At 39.6% G+C, this 22,037-nt stretch overlaps 1 protein-coding gene across 1 annotated transcript in view; it reads right to left on the bottom strand.

The window, feature by feature from the left end:
* The window catches only part of PTPN14 (protein tyrosine phosphatase non-receptor type 14), a 118,782-nt gene that overhangs the window by 69,191 nt on the left and 27,554 nt on the right, over positions 1 to 22,037 (bottom strand). Inside the window, exons 2-3 of the mRNA XM_056356987.1 lie at positions 8,079 to 8,403; positions 171 to 340 (exon numbers count right to left, since the gene is read on the bottom strand). Of these exons, the coding sequence (XP_056212962.1) occupies positions 171 to 340; positions 8,079 to 8,252 (344 nt within the window). The 5' untranslated portion in view covers positions 8,253 to 8,403. The remainder of the gene's footprint in view (positions 1 to 170; positions 341 to 8,078; positions 8,404 to 22,037) is intronic.

Below are 22,037 nucleotides of genomic sequence, written 5' to 3'. Positions count from 1 at the left end.
ACGAGATATAATCAAGTGGCAATTTCTCTCACTTTTTGCCCATTGGGGCAATCACCAGGAAAGGAATAAAACAAATGATACCTGAGCAAATACTGAATGCCAGAAATGAAGCCACTGTCCATTCCCTTCCAGCTATATCACAGTAGTGTGATCAGAGGGAAACCACATACCTTGTCACCTCCTGCTGCAGTCGGGAAACGCTGGGCACATAGAACATTACCCCAAAGAAAAGCAAAGGCTCATTGGCAAATTTGTCCAGCTGCTTCTTCAGAGGCTTTTCCAGTTCAACCCAGCGGTCTTGCTGGTTCTTGCTGAGAAACCAAAGGCCGAAGTAGTGTGTCTAGATAAAGAAACACAATAGTGTCAGTTTACCTTTTTCTGCTAGATCACACACATGCAATCGATTACACAAATGCAAATAAGAACAGATGGCACTTTGTAAATTTTTCCATATAGAAAATCAGAATAATTCCTTTTTTACTGTCATTTTTTATTTTTAGGACAATCTGGAAGACAATGACAAATTAATATTGCATTATAATATACTTCATGGAGTACTACCCGCCCCTTACCATCTCTCCCAAATGCATATTAAAGAGGTTGCTCTGACATTATGGCACAGGTGACATAAATGATTTACAGAAAGCGTCTGAGTCTTTGTTTTCTTCTGCACCTGTGCCTTGTGAACAGACAGCAAACGCTAAGTCTGTATCAAAGCACAAAGGCTTCATGAGACTTTGGATCATGCCCACTGTAGGTAAAGGACAAGGACTCTTACAACTATAAAAAAAGAATGCAAACCCACATACACGTCAAAATATATCAACCAATACCAGAACTGTTTACCCAATGCAGAACATGTTTAGTTTTGTTTTTAAATGCACTCACAAGTTTTTATGATGGACAAGTATTACACTTAAAATGTGCATCACACACACCAGTTGTTTGCTCTAGGCTCTTACAGAAAATACCAGGTTGAAAACCTCAGCTATTTCCTATCCTGTGTAAATCTCAATGGCTGTAGTACCTCCTGTAAAAGCCACATGGAACTGTTGGTAGTGGAAACCACTTAACAAGGAACAATATTCAGAACTAGAGCTTCATATACTACAAATTGGTAATAAGCAGCTGAAGGAATAGCCAATCCATCATGAATGAGTCTATTGAAAAGCCTTTAAACCACTGTATTAAACACACTGATTTACTACTGCGTGCAAATACGTACTATAATTAACAGCAAGTACTATGACTACAGATCTGAAGAAAAAGCAAAAAAAAGTGTTCATGTTTAGCAAAGGAACTACTCCATCAGTTGCTTGGAAATCTGACTGTATCCCTAACTGTAAAGCTCGTATCAACAGCTTTTTCAACAGTATTTTAGCTGACAGCATCTAGAGATTTCCAGCAATGCCTTCAATATAAAATACCGCTTTATACTAATACTGGAATGAATGAAACAAACTGTGAGAGAAACTTTTGTGGACACCAAGCAAACTTAGGATCTGAAAGTGGAATAATTGCTATTTATGCATATTTCCCTCATTTCATTTCAATAAAATTTCTTCATGTTTAATCCAACTGACTCCCTCCCTATTCAATGAAAACTTTCCAGTAGTTTCCATTAGATTAGATTAACCCTAAAACAAATAAAATACTTATTTTGCTGTTATAGCTTAACTTACCCGGACAACAATACTTCCACAGGCAGTCACAATCTTTTATACATATCACCACATTTTAAAAAAAGATACTTGAGATAAAGAATAGAAAAACCCCTATGTGCTGTTTTATAAAGCTTTCATTTGAAATTACTTTTAAAACATTAAAAAAGTTTGGCTTATAAATTAACCATCAACATTTCACCAATCGGATTTCTTAGATGTTCATGCTTTTAAACAAAAAAAGTCTTCAAAAGTAGCAGACAAATTGCAACCATTAGACTTTGCAAAAGTCACCATCAACAGCCTGTTTCACTTTGGTAAGGACACTTCTCTAAAAATCATTGCATGTACCATGACTTAGCATACAACAGAAGGGCAAATAATGCAATATTGAAAAGTTAAAATGCTGAGAAATGACAAGAAGCCAGCAGAGGCAACACTGTTCCAGCTATTCTATAGCTCAGGGCACGCAAGAGAGAATCATATGCAAAAACTCTGATTTGGAGCACAGGTGTATTTACTTTAGGGTTTCATTACGTACATATTTTTAACTCTGGAGAACGTCCAGACTAGCATTTAACAAAGGTGATAACTACATCAACTTGATTCCTCAATTAGCCCAACAAACGCGCATTATAGCTCAAATACTGTTCAGTCCTTTCTCTTTAATCTCTATTTGGTACAGTGAAGCAAGCTAGTTCTCATTTTTAGGAGGATCCTTCTAGAATTTAAAGGTATCTTCAATAAATCAATCAATCCAGGGTGCAAATAAATTAAGAAGTCAACATCTCTCATAGGATAAACTTAAAACAAAACAAACCAATTCACTGATACATGTCTACTCTCCCTCTGTAGTCATCGCTGGATAAAAAGTTCTTTTGATGAGCTCATCATGATAGTAATTAGATTAAAATGAAGGTGGGAGGGACAGTGGAGACAGCAAAGTAAAGGAATTCATGTGAAGGCCGAAAAAAGCAGTGTTTTTACCACCTCATTAGGGCAATCCTTTAACACACAAACTCCTGAAAATCACTGCAGGGCAGCTCATCCTCAGCAAGTAACAATGCACAGCTGTGAAAACAGATCTTCCATATTACTTTAAAAAGTCAAAACATCACCTAGGACCCAAATTTGCAGTATCAAGCATCTAAAACATCTAGCAACTAAGATGATTTGGAGTCTGAAGTCTAAAGGAGTTACTCAAGGGATTAAGGGTATTGCAATTAAACAGCTCAAACGAGCGCAGTCCCTCCCCTTTGATTGGGGGCAGAGGGACAACAAGAATTTAGATTTGCTCCTGTAGAAAGGCTCTTCAAGTACCAGATCCAGAGTCCTGAATCACTTCCAAGGAGTAAGCAGCAAAGGGAATGCAGTGCTTAAGCTTCTAGACTACAGCAGATACAGTGGACTGACCACAGCAGCACGCATTTCACACAACTAGAAGACAACTGTCTTCCTGGAAAGCAGCCTGGAGAGCATCAGGCAACCGCAGATGAAGCATAGGGACTGCAGAGCAGAGCTCAAGTCACAAATGCACACACCTTGGATAGACAACCAACAGAGTTATCTAAATATCTGCTCCCTTTTGCCAACTTCTTGAAAATGTTAGTATTTTTTAACAACCCACAGTGGGGAAGGACTTCTGTAGCCACTACTGCAAACACCTGAAGAGACTCTCTCCCCTAGGAACATTAGTAATTCCCAAACAGGAATGAAGGAACATGGGACTGGAAATGGCTGGACCGTCAAGTTCAGTATGCTATGACCAGGCACATGATGGTCCAGAAGGCCTTACAGAATCAGAATCATGTGTTGCCATACACTCCAGCCCACAAAACATTTTTACAATACGGACACCCCACAAATTAGAGGAGGGGAAGTAAAAATGGGGTCTTTTTCTCTATAAGCAGCTGATTGAAAACTAGGTTGACTCCAAAAGCTGGTCTGTTTGTCTATCTGTACAAAGCGAACCACTGACTTCACTCCAGTTTTCATGGAATAAATTTCTACACCTACACTTGGCAGACACTGAAGTAACACAGGCTGCTCTACCTAGCAGATACATCAGCAAAGTGGCAAAGAAAGTGAATGATGGCTTTTGCTTCTAAAAAAAAAAAAAATAAAATAAAAAAATCCTTTTTCCAGATACAGTTGGCAGACCTGTGATACACACTGAAGGAAAACTTTTCATAACACTAAATGTATGTACACACATCCATTCTGTACACAAAGAGCTTCAGTTGCTAGTGCTTTTGGTTTGCTTATCTGCAAATACACAAACAGCTCTGCTGGAGAAGAGTTTACAATAATTTTCTCTCAAGGTTTTAAGATTTGTCTTACCTACCACACCACTTCATATGTGGTACAAGGAAACTGGCTGACACCCCTCTAGGAACTGCATGCACTCCTCTGCTAAAGCAGCAGACAAGAACCAGAGCACTGGCATGCCCCAACGACACTATGTGAAAAGGTGATCCTTGAAATATAGAGAGTCAGAAAACTGGATATGCAAAACCTGTGCTGAGAAGTCTTAAAAAAAGATAATGTTATAGCTGCCAGTTCATGAGACAACATACTTGTTTGGGGCTTGGACTCCCAGTAGACTCCAACTACCCCTGCCTTTATGTGGGGCAAAAGGTGTAGAATTGCCAGCAACAGATGACAGACACTTACTAAAACAGCAAATTTCATTCAAAAGGATCCAATGAGACAGGATCAGTGTTTATTAAAGCATCTGGTTAAACAGCCAACTAAACATTTATCCTTGAGAAAGAGGCAGAGTTCCAGCTCCTCCGGGCAAAAAGCATTAAGCCCTGCTATCCCAGGGCACTCAGAGAGGGGAAGGCACCATTTACGGCAGCCAGTTGTTCCTAGAAGGTCTCTTGTCCAAGCACTGCCCGAACCCCATCCCAGCTTCACTGGCAAGACAACTCAAACCAAGCCAGACTTCGAGGCAACGTGGCTGCTGAACACAGGTTTTCAGTCATGCCCTGTGAGGAGCCGACACCTTCCAGGGCACAAAGAAAAGGTCACAATGGCAGCAAATGGCCACTCCTACTCAGCACTCTGTGTCCTCCTGCTTTGGTTTGGGATTTGCAGTGTTGTAGTGCTGGCAGTACTACTGTGAAATCTAGCTTAAAATAATAATTTTGGTTGAAAAGGGCCTTCTTGGCCTCCCCCTCCCTTTTACAATACATCAGAACATTCCATCTTTAAATGTTTTATTGTTTTGTAACGTGAATTAAGGAGAACAAAACGGAGGAAGAGACATGAAATTTCACAACAGATTTGTACAGATTACTATTTCAAGAAGGTTCACTTAGTCTCACTTGAAGGGAAAAATGCCATTCTACTGGGGAAAAAAATCCTTTTTATAATCTGTGCACATATATAAAAGATTATAAAATTTCATTTCTGACTTCTGTCTTTCCTCTCTTTCCCTCTTCTCATCTTCACTTTTTAGATAATGCTGGCATAAGAGCTCATTTTATTGGAACCAGTCAAACTGTTCAACTAGAAGACCTGATGCTTTGTCAGGAGCTTTGCTGAAAAGGATAAACCCAGATTTTACAGTAGTTACATGGCTACACTTTCTACTGACCTATTCCTGAACCCTGACTCAGTCAGGGAGGGAGCTGCATTCCCCAGAGATCAAATGGAAATATGCATAATCCATTAGATACTGGTTTTTCAGTCATGTGTGGTATAATGATTGACAGTCCCTCACAACAATACATACAGTAATCTCAAGCAGTTTTGCTTTTCAGATGGGGGAGCAGGGGAGGGGTTGGACAGTTTTTTGTTTATTTCTAAGAAATCAGCTTGAGTGAAATGTGGATGCATTCCTGACATGAAGGTAGAAGCTGGGATACACCTGGGACTTATTTAAACATAAGACCAAACTAAAGTATCAAACAAAACCTGATTTTTACTTTTAGAAGAATACATATCCTTACCTGAGACCGCACGGAGGAGACAAACAGGACTTTAGCACTGTTTTGTGAGCATGGGATTTAACAAAGCTTAGTGTCTTCCTTACTTTTACATCATAGTTTGTTGATCAGGATTTCTAAGAAAAGCATATTCCGCCTGAAGTTTCTCCTGCATTTGGGGAATTTAAAAGGTCTCTCCAATACGGACACTTGCAAGGATTTTCTCCTTGGTACACTTAATGGGCTTTTCTCTTCTACTCACCTATCCAATTGCACAAACTTGTAGAAATTTGAGCTTTGTCAAAGTATTTTTGATCCTTCTGTAGAATTTGATTGGCCAGCAAATTCAAACATGATAGCAGGCCTAAAGAGGGAAGGGGACAGTCACCAAATGACTGCATCAGCTTTGTTATCCTACAAAGCTCCCTAAAAACCATGGCAGGAAGACTAGAGGGACAGAAAAAGAAATTAATTTGGGGTCTGAGGGAAAAGACAGCACCCAGCATCAGGCACCTGTAAGCTCACTAGCTCCAATTATTCCTCATGAAAGAAGCAGAAGAGGGTACAGGGAAACCCCCTTAAGCTGAAAGAGGTTAGTCATTCTCTTCTCTCCTAAACATTTAAAGCAACAATGGATGCTACCAGAATCAATCAGAAAAAGAGATTTAAAGAAAACAAAACAAAAAACACCAAACAACCACCTCTGTCAAAAAATGCTGTACTGTTGAAATCTGAACTTTACAAAATTGGTTCAACGTTGCCAAAACTTTGTTTAGAAAAAAAAAGTGGGGAGGGTGATGAAAGAAGGGGAAACTGTTCCAACAACATCAAAGCATTCTCTTCTGTGTTGTTAAAATATTTTTTCATCTTGAAACACAAACCTTTTGTGCTGACATATTTCTTTTTGCATGACACAATTTTGAAAATGAAAAAACACCAAAGCAACAGAAAACCCCCATGAAATTGAACACTGACCAAAACAACTTCCTTTGCTACTCTACTGTCCAATCTCTTTTCTCTGGAAAATTTTGAAACTTCAGGCTTTGTTCCAAAATAGAACAAAACATGTTCTGAAATCACAGAATTTTTTGTGGGAAAGAATGCTAGCCCGCTAACAGAGCTATTGTTCACAAACACAGGTGGAGCTCTGGACAGAATGATTAGGCCACAGACTTCTGCTTCACCAACTAGATAAGGAATACGAGGAGAATCACTTCATTAATTTCACTCCTTTCTGCACTGGAAGGAAAGGGAAGGACCTGACCTCTCTGTAAAGGCACCCTAAAGCATCGCCAACAGAAAGAGGAAAAGAAAAAAAAAAAAAGCAGCAATTAGAAGGGGAGGGGTGAAATGATTCTACCAAAATCCAAATGAAAAAAATCCCAAGTAAGAAAAAAATCACTACACAATATTCTGACGCTCCATTCTGTTCCTGCCTGCACATTCTCCTGCCTATTCTGCACACACACAGAGCGAGATTCTTCTCTTCTTATCATTACTGATGCACAAACAGAGTTTTTGTTTAGTGTTCAGCTGCAGCAGTTATTCGTATGCTACCTTCCAGCTGCCACCATTACAAAGGGTTGTGGACCAACAAGTGTAAGACACTGCACAATAATTAGATTTCCCAGCTGTGCTTACAGAAAGCATCAGCCAGGACTGTCAAGATGACAATGCAGCAACTTCCAGGCAATGGTTTTCAACTTGTGATTTGCAAAAGCCTACAAGCATGCAGGATATATGTCAGGGGTCCACAAAAGGTAAGTAAAAAAAGACAGTTCATTTGTGCTGTGCACATTGGAGAGATATTTCTAAAAAGGCCTCAACACTAAAACTAAAAACTGAACTCTACAGCAATAAGTAGAAAATAAAGGATTTCAGTCTTCAGTAAAGTAAGACTGAGTTTTCTTCAGCCTCTTCAGAAGCATTAGGAATGTAAAAGGAGCCTTTCAGAGTTTCAGATGTGAAATATTTCAGTTAAACTAAAGAGAAAAAAAAAAAACCACCATCCTCAAACTGTTACTAGTTGCTCCTGCTAGTAACAAATGTTGCCTATTTCAGTATGTCAGTAACAAGAATATATTTATATGAAAATGGATATTTAAAAGCCAGTGGTCTCCTTCCCACTGGCATAATTCAACCAGCACTGTTTGTGAAACCACATTTACATTCAGATGAAAGTTACTGTAACTTGGGCCTTGGCATCCCAGTTCAGAAAGTAACACCCATCGCATTCTAAGAAAAGAAGAAGCCTCACTTTCGTATTACAAAGATCTCTCAAAGCTGTGATGAATGAGCAACAGCACAAAGCCCTGAGTGCCTTTCTGCCTTCAGTTTTCACACAACCAGAATGTTTGTCCAAGCTCCAGCTGCTGATCATATCTGGCCAGCTCTGAGAATAACATGATTCAAACTAACAGACTGCCTGAGCTAAAAATGTGTCAAATTATACAGTGACAGATGGTCTTTACTGGGTTACTCTTACCTCACGTAATTCAAGCCTCTGAGCGACAGCTTCCAAGCACTCCTGCCCTGTGCTCTCCACGGACAGGGTGCACTCTATCACATTGCTGTCCAGCAGACGGATCCTTGTCACAAAGCAGTTCTTGCTCAAGACATTGTAGCGTCTGGTCCGTCGCAGTTTCAGCCCGAAAGGCATGGCTGTTGGCCTGGAAGGTCACCCCTTCCCCTACTCTTCCACCAAGAGTTCTCAGCACACTTGACTTGCCTTGAAGGCTTCTTCAATTGGCACTGCTCTCCTCCAGAACTGGAGGTAGCTGTCCATTCCCAGAGCGAGCTTCAAGGGATTCCTGCAAAATACATACAAATAAGTAGAGTTAAGTGTGAAATAAGATGTTCCTAAAGATCAGTGGAAAAGAAAAAAGCTTAAAGGAAAAGTCACATTTAAAACCATAAAAAAAAAAAAAAAAAATCTCCACACACAGGACTGCCAGGCACTTACTACATCTCCCAAAAGGAGACCTCATACAACAAATCTTTCAGAATTCTATTTTGGTGCTGAATTTAAAGCACGGATTTAATTGCAAAACCCTTCTTTGAGAAGCTCAGTAAAAACAGCAACTCTACAGGGCACGCATCCAGAGGTGCTAACTCTCCCACCATTACCCCCACCACAGGGGTCTATAACATAATCTTCAAGTTAAGTTTTGGTGCCCTCAGGCCAGCTTTGAAAGCTAGCTTAAAAAGCTAAGGAATAGAGGCATTTAAAAGAGGTGTGATTTTGAAAGAAGAAAGGCTGGGTACAGTCAGCAGGAAATGCAGGGCTCAGCACCTCTGAAAAAAATCAAACCTAAAGTATGCATGTGAAAGGCAAGAAGCATCCAAGCCATTTCAGAGACTGTTCCTCTGAGGCAATCCCTGACGTTTTGCTCACTTCCAGCTCCAAAGCAATTGTGCATTTCACCCTTTCAGGTGGAATGAGTAACTGCAGGAACACAGCTGTCAGAAACCAGGATAACATCAACTGGGAGAAAGAGAACACATATTCTAAATATTGTTTCTAATTACCACTCCTAAAATTTATCAGGGACACATGCAACAGTTAAGCCAAAATACAAAGTAGACAGAAGAACCAGAGATACAGAAATAATGACATTTAAGAAACTATGTTCCCATCTATGAGACATACATACATCAGTGCCTGAAGACAGCTCTTTCACATGAAATGTCACGCTTAAATTAGTTTCCCATTAAAGAATGAATTGGGATGGCAAGGCTGGGACAGCTTAAAATGGCTCTGATTGGCCCAGCCTGTAATAACTATTAATTCTCAATTCAGTGCACATGTCTAACTTTCCCATTTACACATTTCTGGATGTTTGACCAACTTTCCACTTGGGTTTTCTGGTAAGCTTTCTAAGATCTCAAAGGCTCTGGTCACTTACAGATTCCTAAAGCAAACAAAGTTCTTTACGTTTCTGCAATCTTAAAACCATCAGGAACATCCATTTTTACTCACAATTATTTCATAGGTGACTGAAAAAGAAGACGAGTATGACAGACAGAAGGGTTTTGGTCTTCCATACAAAGGATTATTACATTACAGGATCTCCTTTCCTGGTTAAAGGGTTGCCAAGGAGTAGCAAAGTCTCTAACCAAGTTAACCCAACTATGCAAGTATTCAACAACACTCCCCTCCTCTAACACACACTTCCACTTAAAATAAAAACAGTGGAAGTAAAGCGATCCTATAAACAGCTCATCAGATAACCATGAACTTACTCTAATTCTAAACAAGGAATTCTTTTAAGAGTATCTAAGATGTGAGAGAGACAGACATGACAACTTTTATACTGCCATCTTCCATTTAAGGATTTACTTTTCTGAAAAGAAATTAGTCTGAGCTCTTTCCAAACTGGGTATTTTTCCTTTCTTTCTTTTTGGTCCATGTTTCAATTATTTTGGATTCTTCCTTCCCCTCTCCCCTGCCATACTTCAAATTTATATATCAATTGCTCTTTCTGAAAATTTAACAAGCATACCGAATTAAACAAGGTTTTTAGTTAGAGCATATGGTTGGGAATTTAAACATTCTGCTAAATGGAAACTCCCTTTGTTTACAGTACATACTTTGAAGGCACATAAAACAAACAAACAAAAAATAATGTCCCTCAACCACTTCCCAGAAACCAAAGGGGGGAAAAAAAAAAGTTTTGCAGAAGCACAAGCAAGTTACCTGCTCATCTAACCACTCATCTATAAGTAAGCCATCACTAACATCTGATATGAATAGCAATTCAAAAGTGAAACCTCAAAATCGAAAGTTGAAATAGGGTCCCCTTGAAAAACAAAAAGATGGCAGTAAAGCTCTCAAGTATCTCAGAAAGTAATAGCCTGACACAGGAGCGTGCTGATGCAGTGCTGTACAAAGGTACAGGCATTGCCAGGGAAAAGCAGGAGCAGGGCTGCCCTGCAAGGGGGGATGAGCTGGGAGCGGAGGGTGACCCAGTGTCCTCACCCACCATAGCACAGTCCTGTAGGGGACGAGCCAGATGAGCAGAGCTGGGTGCTGCAAACATTGTCCATTGGCAGCCCCAGGCATGGCTGGCATTGAACCAGGTCCAAAAGCCACCCTGGGAGCCCAGGCTGGGGGCTCCAACAGCAAGAGACAGAGCTAGAGACCACCAACCACATGGCTCAGACAAAGACTGACATCCTCAGGGTGATCTGAACTGAAGGTTCCAGACCTGTGGGCAGAAGGTGGGGTGGAATCCCCAGGTGATGCTGGTCAGGGCCATTAAGGCACACAGGGGCACTCAGGGCCAGAAAAGACAACATAAATTCCCCACATTTTAAATCTTCAACTCTCTTCAGTGCATGCTCACCTGAGATGTAAACTGTTCTACAAAATATTTCTTCTGAAACAGTTTGATGAAGAATACTGTGTAAAAAAATTAAAATCAAAACAGCTTTTTGAAAAAGTGTTTATCCTTAAGGCAGTTTCATCAGCATGAAGACGGAGAGATACAATATCTTAGTGGATTCTTGGTAAAGTTTAATATTCCCCTGTTTCAGCAGAAAAAAACCAGCAAGAAAAAAACAAGCCAGCCACTTTGTTATCATAGACATTGGAATCCTACTTCTTATGTTATTTACTTGAAAAAGCCATGTGGATAAAGTCACGGGCTGCGGAAGGGGAAGACCAAAAGTGGCAAAAAAGACTAAAGAATGAAAACAGATTTGACACAGAATAAAACTAAACCTTTAACCCACAATCTCATGCCAAGCACAACGTAAGTTCCCTCAACAGCTTTCACTAGAAAGCAGCTTAAAGATGGAGCCTGATATAAACCGTCTATGTCTCAGCCCAAAACATTCTTACTTATCTCACTCTCTACCTTGCGTGGAAGCCTTATCAGCATACTGCCTGTGCAAAGGCAGCAGATACGCATGTATGGTCTCGCCAGTGGTATTTGATTCCCCTGCAACACCACTGCATCTTGCAAAGGGTGAGAGGAGAAATCATACAGTATTCTTGAAAGAAATACTACCTTGTACAACAGAGGTTTCGAGAGGTACCACCTCCCCCATCGTTCAGCAACAGAATACTATTTATTCATATCCACAAAGGTAGGAAAAAACACCTATCTCATATAACCAAGAATATCTGCCAAGCACAGTGCTAGGCACCAAACTGAAACACCTTCAAGCTGCAGATGGCACAGCTCTAACGGTTTAGGGGGGAAAAGGCTAATCGTGACCTGGAACAGTAGCCCTACCTATTAGCAACCAACCTTCTCCACTGGCCAGTTCTGCATGAAGAACTAGGTCAGATTCACACTGTGATACACAAGGCAGAATTGCTTCTAATTTTTAAGAAAACTTGGTCAGTTTCTGTATAAAATATGAAATCTCCCCATGGGTTTAAATTACCCAATGCAGATAGAAATCTGTGACTTTCCAAAACAGCATTTTTTTTCTTTATGAGACATTACAGTAAAACCAGGTCAAACCACTAGTACATGAAAAGCAAATAAATATTTGATACCTTCTCCAAACCTAAAACCAAAATAAGCCAGAAATATGAAGAACTCTTCCTTCATTCTCCCAAAGTCAGCTGGGCCTGGCCAGTTTTTCTGTTAGCAGTTTTAGAAGACAGACCGATTGTAGCAAGGGAAGCTGCTAGGTGTTTCATGAGGAAGAGGCCATACCGCAGGAGCTGCTTTGTGTGGTGAAGGCACTGCTCCAGTCACAAGGCATTCTCCTGCCTCCTTAAATTTATTCAAATGCCAGAACAGAAGAAAAGCTTATAAATTATTAAGGCCAAGACAACTCTCAGGACGCTTCCAAGTACATGACTTGCTCCCCTGTTACAGACTTCATGTATTTAACTGTACCACATTGAAAGGAGCATTAAAAAAATAAATAGCATTTGATGTGAAATGCACTTAAAACAGAATGCTTTCTCTCACTTCATTTGCTTTTGTACGTAATTTCTGAAACTCCAGGAAGAAAGCAATTACTGTCAAACTGCAGCCTGTATTTACCAACAGCGCGTGGCACCCCTCCAGCATTCCTAGCACTGCAGGAGCAGCAGCACACCTAACAGAAGTATGTAACCCTGGGCTGGGCGTGAGACCGCAGCATTTGATGTAAGCTGCAAGTGGTGTGCTAGCCTACAGATTTAGGGAAGAATAAAAATAGTGTACGAGAGACAGGATGTCTGGCACAATCCATCTCCATCTAGCTGAGTTCTGTCTAGGGAGGAAATCTCTCCCTGTGAAATAGCTTTATCTCCCTCGATTGCTCTCATGTGAGAGTTTCATGCAGGTAGAGCAAGGCAAAGAGTATTTCTGTACCTAACAAGGTGTCTGTATCCCACCCAGCTATGGGTGGAATTCCCATAAAGCCTGATAAACTCTCAGGAGTCAAATTCATCTCCGGACAGATGAAAGGGGGCTTTAACTCTTACATAATATAATCCTTCTGCTGCAAGGCTACTGTTTTCAACTATTTGTTTATACGGTCCCTGACAAGACGTGGGCCTCATCCTCAGGCATTTAAATCTTTAAAAATTCTTGGGGGGGATTTAAGTATTACCCTAATCCAAACAGCAATAAAACTGATAACATTCTCACCTCTACATTCTTGAAAGAGTCAAATAGTAGTTTTGTTTCATTTTTATAACTATTACAACATCCTATGCAGAACTTTTAAAGTCTCTAAGCATCTAGAGATCCCATACCTGTCTGCATTGATAGATGCCAAGGACTCTAGGACATTCAAAGAAGACGACAACTGCTACTATTACTATCACTGTGCATCATCAGACACCAATACAGAGTAGCCGAAGATCAAAGATAATCTCTGTTAGCATTTCTACTTTCCCAATTCCATCACAGCTTTCCCTTCCCAGGAAAATTTTCATTTTCCATCAGATCCATCTTTGCTGTAACAGTTTTATTTCTTTTTAACCTGTTATCGCTTGTTTTCACTGTGTCCAACTTGGATTAGATTCTGCTTTCGGTAGTCCAAATAAAACGCCTAGAGAAGTTAAAATAAAATCAAAGGAATCACTCAAATTCAGACCTGTTAAAATTCTACCTTTTGTTTTGTTGCAATACATGAAAGAGTATGTACTCATTGACTCTGAAGTGCATAAATGTTAGTAGGTGTGGATTTTATTATTCCCTCCTCCTCTGCTAAAGCACCACTTTTTCTGTAAAAACACCTTTCTCGTGCACCCACAGAACTATGGAGCTTTGTGGGTACAAATTTGCCAGGCAGACACCTGATTACTCTTCTCCGTCAAGGTCCACAAGTACCAAGTGTTTTTGTGAATCTCACTAAGTCAGTGTCCAACAAACAGTCTCTATCACAGAAAACATGTGAACTTCCCAAACTGTAAATTAGCACCTTATCCATTACTTCCCTACTCATCACTCCAGAATACCCTCAACAATCCAAGTCTTTCTAATGCAACTACTGATAAAGGGCTCTTTCTGAGTTAGTGTAAGCATTCAGGATAGGAGTCACATTTGCATGAAGTAACTTATCTAACTGATGCTTGGGTTGCCATTGCAATCAGTTTTAAGAATATCAGTAGTGAAGCTGGAGTTTTTAATCACTCACCTGTACACCTTGTAGAACTTTGTGTTCTACAGTCAAAAAACCAAAACAAAATGCCAGACCCCAGTAGTCTCCTTCCTGAGTAGGATATGCTGCCCATCTGTCAATGCCAGCTGTCTGCAGCAGCCCCACCTCTCCAGTTTTGGTCCCAGAGTACAACAGTTAACCATTTATGACCTTCTCACACCTTGGCTATGCTATTGCAAGACCTCAAATTAGACACAGCCAAGAGTGATCAGTGCCTGGATGGCATCTGTCCGAGGATGTGGTTTTGTACCTGAGGCAGTCTCATCTAAGAGCTCATTACTGCCAGGAATGGAAGGGATGTCCTGCTTTCTTCCCACCACCACCACCACCCCACCCCCCCCTTAATTCCAAACACATCGCTACAGCTTGTCTTACACCAGTTCTGGAAATCTGCTGGGACGTCTTCCTGGTTGAGCCACTTCACCTCCCTAACTCAGTGAAAGAACAGGCTCCTTTTCAGCTTGGTTAGTGAGTTTAAATGGCTCATGGTGGAGGCCAGCATGAGTAGCTTGCTCGGCAAAGGGAAGAAAGCAGAATCACACAACTCAGAGAAGGAAGAAGAGCAATCCTGCCTTAATTGACAGCAGTCAAGTCAGCTGAGCAGTTTGTGAAATCACAGCCCAAGGAAGGCTCCTGTCCTCAGCAGGCAAAGGAAATCCCCAGAACACACTTCCATTCTTCCTGTATGACAAAGCTATGTTAGAATAAAAATTACTTTTCTGAAATAACCAGTTGATTCAAATCACACTTTTTTTTTTTTCAAAATAAATAAAATTATTCTGTAATTGAATATCTATAAGAGGAGTTAATATTGCAAAATCTAGATGGGTTATGTCTTCTACATGGAGAAACCCTTCAGAAGAAAAGCAGCAAGACCAGCATTTTGGTGTTTTGGCACATCCTTCTTTCAGAAGTGGTACTACAACAGTTCTTTAAGTGCCACCCTTCAGAAAAGGCACCAAAGGCACAGGACCCTGCATCCTAATTTTTCACTAAACCCTTCCTAGCAATCAAGCATCAGGAAAAACAAACCGTTATTGTAAGGGTCAACTACTTAAAATAAATCATATTCAAGTGACTTAAAACCTCTCAGAAGATCTGACAGGATTCTTCACTTTCTGTCCCTATTCTACCCCACTGGCTGCAATCAGTAGCGACATAGCATTGGCAGCTTTTCCTTTCAGTTAGTCACCTTTGTGAAAGGTTTTCAACTCCTTCAGACTTGCTGGAGCTATAGCAATTTTAAGAGATTACATTTCCTGCTAAATGTGATTAATAGGCATGAAAAAAACATTACAAAACCTGTGAAGGATATACTTAGTAAAAACCACATAAAAACTTCTTACAGCATTTTTTCATTATTCTCTCATGTTGCAAAGACATAAGTAAAGCTAAAATAAAAGTTCTAAACACAGGATAACATGAAGAGCAGAAGCAAAAGCTTTAATAGAGGCAAGTATCAGATACAGAGTAAAATTATACACCTCAGTGCATTCACACTAGTTACACATCCACTAGCACAAACTGGTGCCAGTGGATTCTAAATTTCTGAATTCTGAAATTCTAAAATTTCAAATGATGCAATTAAAAGTTTGTTAAAAATAAAGACAAAAAAGTTTAAACATCACCTTTCCTGCTTTAATGAAAAGATACCTACTCTCTAGAGCTGGCTGCAGTTTCACTTCTGAATTGGGATTCTGCAACAGGGCAGTGACAAAAGAGCACTTGGAGATTAAGAAGCAAATAGCCACAATGCTTGGCAGACTGCAGGATCTGCCTGCACCTTGTTACATGGGTACCACCACCCCAGCGTCTGACAAAGACTGGACGCTGCTTGCCTGTGTTCATGCAGTGCTGCTCTCAGCTGAGACCAGACCCTGCTGGGAAGGTGTGTTACCCTGGCAAAATATGGTCCTACGCACTTAATAAAGGTGTGATAATTCTGCTCCTGATCATCTTCTGATTTTAATATGGCTTACACAACCGAGTTTCTACAAGTTCTACTCAGACAGTGGTCATGCTTCTGTACTTCCCATTCTCCTTTGCTCCCTTTAACATTTATAGTTGGAGGATTATAAAGTCTTTAAAATGAGCAGAAGCTGGAAAAACTTGGATTAAAACTACAGACTTCCAAAATGCATCACACTAATTCTAAAGACAGCAAAAGTCAAAAAAGTACCTATTTAATGTAAGGAGGTTCCAACATGTTGGGATTCCTTGGCTCAGCTGGAAAGAAAATGTTTTCTTATAAAAATACGTCTTGTAAAAGCCAAAGAATCACATGTACCATTGAGGGAGAGGGGAAAGATCAGCAAGAAGTACTCAACTTGCAACAAATCAAACAAACAGTGTGGTGGACCCTCCAAACTGCAAATCTGCCCTTTTCCTTATGGGAATGAGATCCAGCACTGTCCCTACTGATGTCAGTAACCAGGAGGGCCAAGTGAAGCAAGACTTATACCTGCAGGGTTACAGTATGAATAAAACTTTGGCCAGTTTCTTGAAGTTTAGAGCAATAGTCTACTTTCCAGGAGAGGCTCAATGAATCCCATTCAGGTATTAGATACTGAACCAGGATAAGGCAATAAAGGATGTGTGGCTGCAGATAAGCAACAAGAGTCAAGTGTGATGAGGTAGAGGAGAAAGGGAGGAGAGGGAGTGAGAAAGGAAAAATAAGATTAAAAATGCATGCACAGTGTACATGCTAACCCACAACCAGGCACATTTAGTTACATAAATTTATATTTCATATAAGATCATAACATGAACTTTTGAACTTGCGTGGAAAAAAGCCTCTCCACTACTCAGTGTATTAAAACATTGATGCTACAAAATGCTGAAAAAATTCCTCCAAGTTCTATCAAAGGAGGATTATATTGTGGGCACATGCATGAATAAAGTAAATCTGTTATCTTTACTGAATATAGCCCTTGATGTAAATCACGCAGCCACAGTCTATGAATAACTGCATTTGTTCCGACAGCAAAACACCTCATCTGAAATACAGAATAGCTGCCGGAAATGATCTAATGGTACTTTTCTTTCTGTATTAAAGGCTTATTTTCCAGTGCCCACTGTGTGGGCTTAAACACTAGCCTGAAACAGTCAAAATACTTAGAAGTAAGATTTATGGCTAAAGGGGGGGGGTGAAGGGGGGCTGCCTTTGAAGTGACTGACTTCTTTGACCGGTGTCTTGGAATTACAAGGCTACAAAAGGACCCCTCTCTGAGCAGCCCTCTGTGTTCTTCCTTCATCTGTGTTGCAGATCATATTGATAAAGAAGATTTGAAAACAATTACCTGGGTGTAACAGAGTGGGATAGCACACAGGAACTGAGTTATTAACAGCACATGTCATATTTTTTATCTAATAATTTTTAACAGGGAAACTCTCACACCTCAAATACCACTCAAGCAGTCAATACAAATCCTTCAACGCTAGTATGTTTTTCAAAAGCTTTCAGAAGAGCTTGGGAGAGAAATTAGGAATTTACCTCCACAGCATTCCAATAAGTGATGCTAATTGCATTGACAGAGTAAGGAATTGCACAAACTGTAATTCCATATTGCTTCATTGTGCAATAGTGTAATTTTTCCTTTTTAGTTATAACAGTACTATAATAGATAAGTGTAGATTGGCTGCTTATTTCCTCTAACATGTTATTTGTCATTAATTCTACTCAAGAGAACAGCTTTACACTGAATGCTAGTAAAACTGTATTAGTTTTGGAGTGCAAAATGCAAGTTGCAGCTTAATACACAAGAGCACTGTAATAAATTCTACAAACTATGGCACGCCATTCTTTGCTCAGCTTTCATAATAGCTCTTCAAAAAATGATTTACTACCTTCTCCCCTAAGTCTGAACAAAATACTCACCATATACATATGATGATAGCTTTATTTGGAATCATACTTGAGGTTATTAGCTTTTAATGAGATTACAGACTAATTCTTGTTAGCTGACCCTATTAGAGAAAGTAGTTGCTTTGTAACACTTCAGGAGGAAAAAACGCTTTGCAGAAAACTTTACTCAGTCATGAGCTGAAAAGAAATTATTCTTTAAAATAAAACAGCTTTATTCCTTGCTCAGATTAATCCATTTTTATGTTAACGTTCTAGCATATGAGTGGAGCAACAAAGGCCAAAACTGGCTTGCAAGCTTGTGACCATCCCTAGCTCCCAAAATAGATTTTGTAGATTAAAATGGAGACAAACATTAACATCTAACATTAACGTTTTCTTATTTTGCTGTTCTTCACAAGCAATTTAGATGTCACACAGGGAAGTTAGTCTGACTTTTAGTTCCCATGCAAAAAACTGTAAGGTTATTCCAAATTTAAATTGCACAATTTATTAAAGAAACCTAAATCTAAATGCAACTTGCACAAAATCCAAACATCCTCTGTGTGATCTCAGGTAGGTAGATGCATTTATTGTATGTGCATATCAAAGTGGCACAACTAGGCCTTTGATCCACTGTAGTGGCCATTGAAGTGCTACTGAATGCAGGCAAATAAAATTATTTATATATAGATTATGTAAGTTTATTTTCTTGTAAGTACAAAACCTAAAGACCAGAACAGAAGAAGGTGGAGTAAAATAAAAAAAATGGTTAAACAATCTCTTTGTAGGTATTATGTTCTCTTGTTTGGTATCATATAATTGGACTAGCAGAATTCTAAAGAGATGAGGTATCCCTAACATTTACACTCAGCATTAACTGCAATGCAGGGAGAAGCAAGAGAAGAAAAGAGGATCAAACATAAAATGAGTGGAGAAAGCCCACGTAGTACAACCCCTCCTGTAATTCTGTCTCTGGTTAGCAAGTTGGAAGCATTTAATTTCTTTAACTTGAAGCCTGATATCACATTAAGCTGCAGAGGAATGTGAGATATGGACAACAGATCACACTCGTGTCTTAAAGGAGCTAAATGATTTAGCAAAGCAAGCCCACAAGCTACGAGATGGATGGCAAGAAACCTTACATTTATGTCCACTTTGAAGAAAAAGGAAAATAAATTTCATAACCCCCAGTTCTACTGCAGGATTAGGCAACGCCGTACAGATGTACTGTTCACATTAAACACAAGAAAGTAAAATCTGTCCTTGGCAGCTGTGAGGACACCCGTGCCTACTGAAGTGCTGTTAAGTGTGGCCGCCACTCCTGTGAAATCAATCTACCTGCACAGTGTGGGAGAAGTCTCCAACTACAGCCTTTCTAGAACCAGTCAGAAATCAAACTGCAGACCAAGATGTGATACCTGTGTGCATTTTATTCAACAATTTAGCACAAAGACAAGTCTGTGATAACACAAATTACTATTATCATGGAACAGTAAGTTGCTGTACTACCCGCCAAGCACCCAGTGCACTGCAATTCCACCAAGCTGTTTATTACTGTTAAAGTTCATAATTTCCATTTGCAGAGACAAGGCTCTGAGACAAACCTGCCAAGAATTCACCAGTCTCCCTTTTTTATAAAATCATTAGCTGTGCTTTTGAAAGAGTTACTAAGGACCAAAGGGTCACAGGGTAATTATTTACAGAAGTGATGCCGGGGATGAAGTGACAGATAAAGCCATTATAAAGACCATGCAGAGTAAGGAATGAGAAACTCCTGCAATTTGTTGACAATCACTGTGAAGTGTGATTCAGCTTAGAGATAGCACCAGCCCTGTTCTTCTCCCTTGATACTGATAGACTACAATAAAAATAGGAAATCTGACCCAAGACCTTCAGTTCTTCATGTCCAAGTTCATGCTGGATCTACTTAAGATGAAAAAAAGAGAATAAATGAAGCCTACCACACAGTAGACATTATGAAGATATGACATTGCGCCTTGCTTTGGTTTGGAAAGGTATCCAGCTCAATTATGACAGATCTAAAGTATTCTCTTTCAGGTAAATAAAAGCGATGTTTGCAGTACAAACCACTGTCCAGCACCTCAGCATAAGGAGGGTTTATAAATCTGCATTTGTGGGAGGGAGACTGGAAGCTGCCGAGTTCAGCCTTGACTCTAAGAGGGATGAGGATTGCTGGAAAAGTTTTAAGTACCCTTGTGAAAGAAAGCACAGCTCATATCTTCCCCAGCCACTCCCCACCACTGCAGAATACAGGACTCTCAGTCCAAAAGTATTTTCAGTGCCTAAATATAACACAGGCATTCACATAGCATAAATAGGAGAATCCTTCTGAAGGGTTATCTTCAAAACAACCTCTATTTCTAAGACTAAAGTTCAAAGTCATATACTGGCATGTCAAATTCAGGATATCCTTGTAAGAATAATGAATTTATTGTTATTGTACACAGCTATTTTTATAAAGTTTCTGGAAGCAAGAAACATGAAATGTGCTCAAATAACTACTTGTATATCTTCGTGTTTCTCTTCAGTCACAAGCCAAGAAGATTTGATGGAATATGGTCATATCCTTATGGGATTTCATAACATCAGTTTTCATTGGCAACCATTGATTACATGCCCCAAAATCAAGCTGCTACATTTTTTCAGTGTCTTTTCTAAACTTTGATATATAAACTTGTCAGAGTTAATTATAGCTGGCCCTTAATACTACAATTTATGCCAAAAATAACATGAAACTATTAGAATCAAAAAGCCTAGGATTCAATTGGAAAATGAATACTGCAAAATATCCAAGCATAAACATTACAATTATATCAAGGATGTGTAAGGAGGAAAAAAAAAAAAAGTGGAGTTTGAAAAAAAGCTAGTATGTAAAAAAAACCCAAAAAAACCCAAACAAAACAAAACCTACCAAACAACAAACTCTCACAGATAGAAGACTGACAAGGAATCACAAAAGGTCACAGAAAGAAAATCTAAGAAACAGTTCAAGAACCTGTTTCTTGTTGTGAACCTCCTACTCCACCAGGTGTTCTAGTACAGGAAAACAATCATCATTAATTTCCAAATCAAGTGTCACTGGGGACTCTTAAATGCCATGCTCTGAAAGGATTTGTTCCTCTTTCTAACCGCATTATCCCATCTGAACAATCAGCTCCTGCACGACACAGCGTTACCTGTTCACAGCTATTGAAAGCAGGAACCCAGCTAAACCATAAATAACCTGCAGTGAATTCAACTCTTAAATTAAAAGTGGCAGGTATCTTCAGTTCTTACTGGATCAAGTATGTGCCAGCTCAGGAGATGTAGCATCCTGATGCCAGCTACTCATGACAGACAAATTTCAAAATCATTTGTTACAATCTCGAAACAATCAAGTAAACCAATCACTTTAACTGGCAACAGGATTCATGCACTGCAGATAGACATCTTCTGACAGTGACAAGGGCAACACTAAATCTTCTACCATGTTTTCACGATGGAAATTAAAGCTAGTAGAGCCACAAGACCAAGTTCATACTGCAGAATCCTTCACATCACTGAGCTAAACAACATTTTGCATGCTAGTAAGACTAAAATAGCACCCTCTCCTTACCAGGACGTATGAAAGTATTCAGCCTTACAGGAGGAAGAAACCAAACTTTTTTTTTTTTTTTTTTTTTAAGTTACAGCAAGTATTTAGTTTGCAGTGGTAAAAACCCCATCACTTTGACACGAAGGAGAGAGAGAGTGGGCAGGAAAAGGATGAAGGTTGGCAAAGATAAGCAAAGAACATAGAGAAAACATTTCTTCAGTGCAGATAGGAAAGGGCAAAAAGTTTTCCAGCATTGGGCTGATTTGTAGAAGTTTCAAAAGTGTTCTGAGGTAGTAAAACAGCGGGTGGCATGAATCCCATGTAACATACATAATTTAGAAGACCAGGCTCTTCTCCTAAACTCCTTTGCCTGTTCAGACTGCACTTTT

The sequence above is a fragment of the Falco biarmicus genome, chromosome 12 (genome assembly GCF_023638135.1).
Source record: "Falco biarmicus isolate bFalBia1 chromosome 12, bFalBia1.pri, whole genome shotgun sequence".
Lineage (NCBI taxonomy): Eukaryota > Metazoa > Chordata > Aves > Falconiformes > Falconidae > Falco > Falco biarmicus.
Note: the sequence above shows the minus strand (reverse complement) of the source record. Positions and strands in the feature narration are given on the sequence as shown.